The 9,097-nt window shown below is 43.4% G+C and overlaps 1 protein-coding gene across 1 annotated transcript; it reads right to left on the reverse strand.

The window, feature by feature from the left end:
• Positions 1–16: 16 nt before the first annotated feature.
• On the reverse strand, positions 17–9,037 carry LOC106943674 (very low-density lipoprotein receptor-like). The gene is made up of 15 exons (XM_015026982.1): positions 8,693–9,037; positions 7,762–7,924; positions 7,558–7,680; positions 7,352–7,474; positions 6,728–6,847; positions 6,127–6,252; positions 5,883–6,054; positions 5,271–5,495; positions 5,082–5,200; positions 4,861–5,000; positions 4,346–4,487; positions 4,122–4,265; positions 1,371–1,448; positions 1,127–1,296; positions 17–758 (listed from the first exon to the last, which is right to left on the reverse strand). The coding sequence occupies exons 1-15, from the start codon at positions 9,020–9,022 to the stop codon at positions 723–725; spliced, it is 2,211 nt and encodes a 736-aa protein (XP_014882468.1). The 5' UTR covers positions 9,023–9,037; the 3' UTR covers positions 17–722.
• Between the last annotated feature and the right edge of the window lie 60 nt (positions 9,038–9,097).

Here is a 9,097-nt window from a genome sequence, read left to right on the forward strand (position 1 = left end):
TGTCTGAATCAGTTCCTTCAGTTACAGATCATTTCATCCTTTACTGTACAAGGCTATAAAAAGTTCACAGCAACAGCACAAACATACAAAATAGTCATTTTTACCAAATTCATGTTTTTCCTCCTCTGCTCCTTAAATAAATCTGAACTCTGGTGAGGAAACGGCCAGAGCAAAAAATGGATTCAAGTCAGTTCATACAATCTTATTTACAGAGAACATGATCAAAGTGCTTTGAGGAGAGTCCTGATTTACAGTCACATCTGAGGGAGGAAATATATTTACACTGTTTACAAACGCTGTAACCATGGTGACCTCAGCAGCAATAATAATGCAGTTAACAGAAGAAACCCTAATATTAGCCACAAAGCATGATCAGAAATATTAACATCCCGTTTCATAACTAAATATTCGTCTTTTAGTCTCCAGTCTTGGTTCCCCATTAAGACCTGAGAACTTTGACCCGGTTTACATCAGAACCAGGAAACAGTTTGATGAAGATTCAGTTCTTCAGTCCAGGCTGAACACAGAAAGACCCTCAGAGAGGAAACTGATCTCTGGACAGCCAGACAGAGACCTGGAAGTATTCATATAATAAATAACATTTCCTCTTCACCACAGATCAGGACTTGATGCACTTCTGAAGGCTTGTGGTTGAAACTTAAGGGCTGCTGTAACGGCGAACCGTTGGCATGGAAACATGGAGAAAAAACTAAATCCTGAGATCAGGATAAATCATCGTCTGTGCTCACGATTGAAATCTGTGAAAAAAGGAAAATATTTTAACACTTTGCAAGAGGAAATGGCAGCAATTTAACATCTATTTACATTTTAACATTTCAGATTTAAAAAGTTACAGCCTTGCTAAAAAAAGCTTAAATTAAAATTTGGTTGCATCAGGTAAATTTTCAAGAGCACATTATGATTAAAAAAAAACTGCCAATGATTTTTTGTTTGCGTAAAATAAGATAACAGGCTTATTTATTTGGGTAGAGAACGACCTGATCGTCAAACATCTTAAAGTTTCAACTAGAGGGTCTGATGAAGCTAGAAAAGTTTTAAGTAAAACTGACCTGCAGGAGGAAATGATCTATTCAACCTGCAGGAGTTTCCAGGTCGGTCGACTCACCGCTGGGTAGGTGTGGCCCACGTTGGCGCCGTGGCGCGTGATGTCGATGTTGAGGTCTTCTTCTGTGGTTTTCAGGTAGACTGGGTTGTCGAAGTTCATGCTCTTCTGGTTCTTCAGCTGCCAGTTCCTCCACATCAGGTAGGCGCCGGCTGCAGCCATGGCCAGCAGCACTGCAGCAGAGAGGCTGGTGATAAACAGCTCTGACCTTCATGTTTGACCTCAGAGGAGGAGCAGCTGGACTTACAGACGGGTAGGACGGCCCAGGCAGCAGCAGAGCCTCTGGTGGTGGAGTCCACCTGGATAGACGTGCTCACATTGGCTTCTGGAAGAGACAAAAATGGCAACTTTCATACACCTTGAAGAGGTTAGGATGGGTTTATGGTCTATACAAAACCTGCCCTTCACATGTTTTTCATAACTCATTTATAAAGATTCAAGTCTGCTCAGTTCAGAATGAGCCGTTTTAGGGCCTCTTGTCACTGAATACAAATAGATGCACAACTACACAATCATAGCTTTGAAAAGCAGAAGTGGAGCCTCCTGCATAAAACATCCAGCAAGTGGTTTCTGGATGGTAAGCCAACAAGCCCCTTTTCTTTCCCTCTTGGTTGGGACGTTACATTTGGAAGGTTTTTGTAGAGGCTCATTTTCCTGAAGCTAAAAAATATTTGCCAAAAATCAGCAAAGTGCTTTGGTTGTTTTTTTATCTGGAGAGCTGAGAAAGATCTGCTTTAACATCTGGGAATACTGAAGACCCAACATTTATTATAAGACTTATAGAAACTTTAAGTCTAATTATTTGGTGGCATTTTATTGCAATAAAAATATATTAAAATCTCCATGCATTCAGAGCCTTATAAGACAGACACTGGTGTAAATCTAAAGCTCACATTCAAAACAAGATGCTGCATTAACTTTTATAGCAGAAGTAAAAACTTCCAGCAGGTTCTGAGATTTATAAACTACAGTTGGAGTCCAGCTCCATTTTCACAGAACATAAATGCAGGTTTTGAGCCAAAACCTGCATGTGCACTTCCCGTTTTCTTCCACTAGATGGTGCTCCTGTTCTAGATTAGTTCAGAGGCAGATTTAATTTAAACTCTTCAGCAGCAGAGAGGCAAGTACTGAATGTCACATTGTTCTCATTTAGCAACAAGTCACAAGGATTCCTCAGGTTTGTGATTAAAATTACTCGAGTAAAAAAAATATGATGCAGGGAAATTCAGTTTGAGTTAGAGCTTCACCATCATCCTCTGAGGAAAAGTGTCACTAGAAGAGGAACAACAAACCTTAAGCATTCAAGGTCGTCCCATTTCTGAGTTTTCTTTGAATGTAGACCAGATCTCTGGAGAGTAAACTGGTTTATCTGATGCATGAAATCAGGCTGGAAAACAGTCACTGTGGTTTAAACCTCCTGAACTGAACGGCTCCAACTTCGCGGTCTGGTTCTGTGGTGGGGTGATAACTCTGGTCCACCTACAAACCTCAGTCTGCTTTTGGCTGAAGTAAATGCTGGTGTAGTTTGAATGCATATATGAATGGACCACAGATCGCTCCAAAGCAGGAAGTGGACTACAGAGCAGGGCATTCTGGGTAGACAACCAAAAAACACCATTTCTGATATAGCAAAACAAATGCAGGGTTAAGTCAGTTTTGCTACATCATGTTACATCATCTTGTTTTTCTCTGAAAACTCAGTAATGATCATATTCCTGTGAATCACAAATAAAGAAGCTGCTGGAATTTCTGATGAGAAGCTTCAAGTTTGATCTGATCTGTAAATTAGTGGAGAAAATAAAAGGTTTTCCTCATGAAACGTAAACAAACCTGCCCACACAGCAGAGCATTATGGGATTTTAAATTTGTTTCTCATTGTAAACAATGTAAAACCAAAACATCTGACAGTGGTCCCCAAAGTGGGTCCTGAAGGCACCTGGACCAAATGATGGTTCATCAGAGGCCTGAGGACATCGACCTGCTGAGATCGTTGCTACCTCCAGGGAGAGAATAAAACATGCAGGAACCACTGGACCACGATTTCAGCTCACACTGAAGAACAAACACCACTGATCTGTAAAAGCGTCATTTAAACAAGAAAAACTGTCGTTTGTAGCTGTGAGTGGAGAAAAGCTTCTGTTCACTTTGTGTTTCTAACAGGATTAGAGTCGACTGGAGCTGCAGCCTCACAGCTCCACAGTTCCTGGTCTGCCAGATGAGGCAGCTGGGAAATGGGCCAATTAGTCTGCAGCCTTAAAGGGACAGGCACCAAACTTCAACAAAATGTGGAATAATGAAGTAAAGATGGACAGAAGAGGGGAAAAAAGAAACCAGGACGAATGTAAAGGATGCACTAGAGCTGGGTGATGATTTTATAGCCAAATCAGATTTTTGTTTTTTAAGATTCAATTTTTAAAAAATCTGGATTCCACTGATCTGTTGGTTTCTTAGAACGTCTCAAAAACTCCTTTAAATTGAGTCAAAATGACTCAACAACCTCAAGATGCTTCATTTCTCTGTTAAAACTTCCACAGATTCTGTGTTTCATGTGAAAGAAAATCTGGGAAACTGCAGTTTGCTGGTATTGCTGCCATGAAGACGGTCCAGCGATCTGCGAGTCCCGACTGGAACCAGAGTCCAATTAGTGCTGCGGATTCAGCTGTCAGGTTTGAAAAGGCTGTGAAAGGATCTGAGCGAAGCTGCAGGGAAAACAAAGCGTCTCTAAGCAACCGGTCGTCCAGCAGGAGGTGAAGGCCAGAGCCGCTCTGCCTTCGCGCCTGGAACCGCTAATTGTTGCAAACAATCCTGGAGCTGCTGCCGACATTTAACCACAACTTAAAACTCAAGACGTAAAGGTTCCCTTTGCTCCTCCCTAAACAGGCGAGTGGTACGTTTTATTGAAAACATGAAACCGATTTCAGCAGTAAAACTAAGATGGTGTTTAGAGGTGAAGTCCTGCAGCAGACCGATCCCTCCTGCATGTCGGGTCAGGACTCACCGGGTCTGCAGCGCTGGCCGTCTGCCGCCAGCTCCTGGCCTGCAGGACACACACAGCTGTACTTGGGGGAGTGTTTGTTGATCTGTGGAGCAGGAAGACACAAGAAGCTGCAGCCGCCGTTTTTCTCTGTGCACCAGTTGGTTCCTGCAGAGAAAAAACAAACTGAAGCCCAAATCCAGCTGGTAACCAGTCCTGGTTACAATGGGTGACCTTTGACCCCTTACCAGCCAGCTGGATCAGCTCATGGTAGACGATGACGTCCTGAGGGTCGTTCAGGTTGCTGGCCAGCGTGACGACATCAGAACCAGAGAACTTGTTGGCGCCGTAGATGGCTTTGTTTTCACCGTCGGTCCAGAAAACCCGATCCTAACAGAACCAACATGGCCGACTTTTATAAACAGCTGATCATTTCAGTGATCCATTAATCACTAAAAAATGGCACATTGTACAAATTTTAACTCATCCATTTGAGCCTTTTTTATAGTATATTAGAAAAGTATTTACTCTGCGATTCTTCAAAATAATTTTATTGTCTAAATTCCTTTAATGAAAATAAACCAGGTGACGATAAAAACGCCACGAGTTTGACAACAGACCTGAAATAGAAACTTTGTTTTTTCATCAAATGGCCTTTTTCAGTCTGTAATCATTTCAATCATTTAAAGTGAACAAAAACTTACATTTTAACTTATTTTGTAAATTTACATGTCAATGAATTTGACCTGAAGGCGAAACGAACCTCAAACACGGTGACGGCGAATGGATGAGCCAGATAATCTGCAGACTGCAGCACCTTGTTCCTGTTGTCTCCGTTCAGGTCGACGCTACTGAGCATGTGCAGCTTGGAGTCGACCCAGTAGAGCCGGCCTTTGATCAGATCTGAAGACATTAAATACATTAATAGATTTTATCATTTCAGCTGCAGGTTTTCATGTTGGAGACGTTTCGCCTCATTCCTACCCAGTGTGATCCCGTTGGGCCACTGGATGTCGGTCGCCACCAGAACCTGCCGGTCCGCTCCGTTCATCCCAGACTTCTCGATCTTAGCCGGCTCTCCCCAGTCAGACCAGTACAGAAACCTGAGACCAGAACAGTCCAGTCAGCGGATCAGAGCAGCAGTCGGTAAAAACCCAGAACGTTTCCACCCACCCAGATAAAGGATCCACGGCGATGGAGGCGGGTTCTCTCAGGCCCGTGTTGAACAGAACTTTCCTCTTGGTTCCGTTGAAGTTCGCCACAGAAATGGTTTTGGTTCCCAGATCGGACCAGTACAGGTTCTTGTAGATCCAGTCCACAGCGATGCCCAGAGGAGTCTGGACGTTATCGATCACCTTCTTATGGACGCCGACGTCGCCTCGCCTGTCCAGGACGGTGCTGGAAAAACATGGAGGTTTGAGGAAAACAGACAGTTTGTCACCTTTAAATGGTTTAGAGGAGTCGAGTTAGTCAGTAGTTAAAGATGGACATAGTCATCAAGATGCACAATTACAGTAAATAATCCAAAACTCAGCAGATGAGCCTCATTTCCCATTGAGCTGCGTTCACACTGCAGCCTGAAGTGAACCACAGCAGGTTTCTCTTTATGCAAAATGCATCTGATCTTTTCATGGTTAGAATTTATAAATATAGATCATGTCAAGAAAAAAAGAAAAGCTCTCCTAGTGCCAACAGTTGAAATGCACTAAACAAGGAGGGTCTTACTGCTGTCAATCATGCTCATGTTTAATAGCTCTAATAATGGAAAATGAACCCTGACTCTACCTGTAAATGGCCCTCTGACCCAGGTCGGCCCAGAAGATGGTCTGCTGGTTGAAATCTGCATCCAGAGCCGCGGCGTTTCTCTGCTGCTCCACGATCTGCGTGTACTCCTTCCTCTCCAGACCCAGACGGCGAATATCACGGCGGTTGGTGAAGATCAGGCACGGCTCCTTCCCTGAACCGGAGGAAGAGAAGTTTGTAAAAACCAGGAAAGGTGAAAAGGTCAAACTGAACTCCTGATGCTCACCAACAGCCTTGCAGACGCTGGTAGCCGGATCCATCTGGTAGCCGTTATGACATTCACACTTATAGCCGCCCTTCAGGTTGATGCAGATCTGACTGCAGATACCAGGATTCATGCACTCATTGATGTCTGCATCAAGAGACCAAGAGGAATCGTTTAGAAATGGAAAGCTGCACAACCACCATCTTAAAATCTCAAGTTTTCTTATAAAAGACATTTAAACCTCCAATTCCAGTCTTTTTTAGTCAGTTAAATATTCCAGCATTCAGTTCACTGCTGGTTGCAAATGGGAGGAAATGAAACTTCTGAAGGACGGATGGAGTTTATGCCAGGAGGGATTAGAGGACGTACAGATCTCCTGAAGACTGTCAGAAAACGACCTGCAGGATTTACCACCGAATGTTTCAGTGCAGAATAAACATGGAGTGAAATCCTGCAGCGTCGGACACGCCTCTATGGATCAGGATTTTAGTTTGAATTAGTCAAAACTGGACAGCTAAATGAAAATTAGTCAATGAGCTTTTTAAAGCCTCATTTCTTATTTGCAGGACAAAGAAAATTGACTTGAAATCCTTGAACTCGTCTGGTGACGCGCAGCTCGTACCTCCGCAGGTCTTGTGGTCGATGAGCTGCAGTCCAGGTGTGCAGTCGCATTCGAAGCCGATCACCACGTCTTTGCAGATGTGGGAGCAGCCGCCGTTGTTCAGGAGACACTCGTTCACATCTGGAACAAGAACAAAACCACGGTTACAGAAGGAGCAACACAGGCGTCTTCTATAAAATGTAAAAAAACAATCTGTGCTTCACACAGATTTGCTTTGGAAGCTGACGAGCCTCTGATGCTCCTTCAGACTAGCCAGCAGCATTTGGCAAACATCTGGTGGAACAGCTGAGCTCATTATAGCAGCTACTTCTCAGTGAAACGCTGGTAAAAACGTTAAAGGGTTAATAGAGAAGCCATGTTGTGATGACTTCCTGAAGCCCGAGTTTCAGGAAGAGCAGAAAGTTTTTAAAGAGACAGAGGGCCAATTTCAAGGTGTTAAACCAGAAAGTAAAATTTATTTTCAGTCTTGTTTGAGTTTCTGGATGCAGCAAATCTGACATTTAAGAGGATCAAACATTATAATTCAGGTTAGTACAGAAATACTGACTTTAAAATTCATCTCATCCTTTCAGGATCAACACAGAAGCTCCAGATGTTCATAATTTAGTCCCGTTTAAAACTCACTGCACTCGTTGATTGGCTCGTCGCTCCAGTCTGGACAGTCTCTGATCTTGTTGCACACTTTACTCATTTCGATACATTCTCCGCTGCGACACTTGAACTTCTCTGGCCCGTTGCACTGAGTCACTGAACAGGAAGTTAATCCAGATTATCACTAATCCAGAAGAGTTTCAATGCATGAGGACGTTTTGTTTTAAAACCAGTCTTACGGTTCTTGCAGTTGATTTCATCCGATCCGTCATCACAGTCTCTGTAGCCGTTACACTGTCTGCTTCCCTGGATGCAGCTGCCATCGTCACATTTAAACTTATCTGGTTCACAACTCCGCGCAGCTGCAAACAAACTACAACTTTACTTCCTGCTAAAGGAAAATCAGTGAAAGAAGCTGGAGTCGTTTTGGCATCATAACGTACGACAGTTGGCCTCGTCGCTGCCGTCCTTGCAGTCGGGGTCTCCGTCACATCTCCACTTCTTATGGATGCATTCTCCAGAGCTGCACTGCATCTCGCTGGACAAACACTTGGCGGGCGGCGTCGGGTGGCGGCCGCACCGAGCCGGAGCTTCATCTGACTGGTCCTGCAGAAACAAACAGTTTAAATCAGGATATTTTACTTTAATGCTAATATTTCAGCAACAATCAGAAAGTTTTTGGTTTTTCTAATTATGATTGAATGTATAGATGTGCATTAATGAAGGTTGTAGTTGCACATTTTTCATAATATGCAGTTTTCTGGATTGAATTGTGTTTTTCCACAACATGACATTTGCAGATAAGTTGGTGTGCATTAAATTTTCTGATTTTTGCACAGTAAAAACTTAGGTTTGCAGCTTTTTCAAATTGTTTACATGCAGATTAGACAAATCTGGATTTTTCACACCAACGCCCTCTTCAGGTCTCCAGAGACATCAGCTTGTTTTCCAGCTTCTGTTCATCTCAACTCGTAATTATTGAAATGAGCAACTTTATTTTATACATTTGTCTTTTAATTTTGCTAGAGGAAAAACAAAGTTGGAAATTGAATTTGGTATAAAACAATTGCTTTTTAAAAAAAGACTTTGCAGCTTCTTATCCCTCTAGTTTGATTGAATGTGTGATTAAGGACAGACATTTTCCACATGCAATTTTTAAGATTTTAAAAAGCACCATTCTGTGGCAGAATTTGTTTCAAATCATTTCTTATATTTGACACAACCATCTTGATTCCCATCAGAAACAAAAGTTCTTAGAGAATTAAAGTATTTTAATTCTGACCTGAACTCCACCTGTAAATCCCTAAAAAGCATCACCAGTAGAAAATGGCCGTTCAGTCCTCAGACCTGATGTTCCTCTTCGTTTCCTCTCACCTGACAGTCGACGTCGTCGTCACAGACCCAGTTGGCCGGGATGCAGGACGCGTTCCCACACTGGAACTCGTTGGGAGCGCAGGACGACGGCGCGCAGTCCACCTCGTCTGAGCCGTCGCCGCAGTCGTCCTCGCCGTTGCACACAAAGTTCTTGGAGATGCAGCGGCCGCTGGCGCAGGTGAACTCGTTCAGAGCGCAGGTGACGTTACCTGGAGCAGTCAGAGGGTTTACTTCAGGTTCTGATTCCAACTGCAGGAACTCTGATCCACATCCACTGAGGCAGAAACTGCAGTTGTGAACCGAGCCAACCAGGTTTCTGCAGCTCAGCATCCCATAATCAATACCAGCTGATCAGGCTGAGCTCCAGGGAATCCAGGAGCGTCTGCTGAGACATTTGGAGTTTTC

The sequence above is a fragment of the Poecilia latipinna genome, unplaced genomic scaffold (assembly GCF_001443285.1).
Source record: "Poecilia latipinna isolate Pla-1442-1.1 unplaced genomic scaffold, P_latipinna-1.0 Scaffold5676, whole genome shotgun sequence".
Taxonomy (NCBI): Eukaryota; Metazoa; Chordata; class Actinopteri; order Cyprinodontiformes; family Poeciliidae; genus Poecilia; species Poecilia latipinna.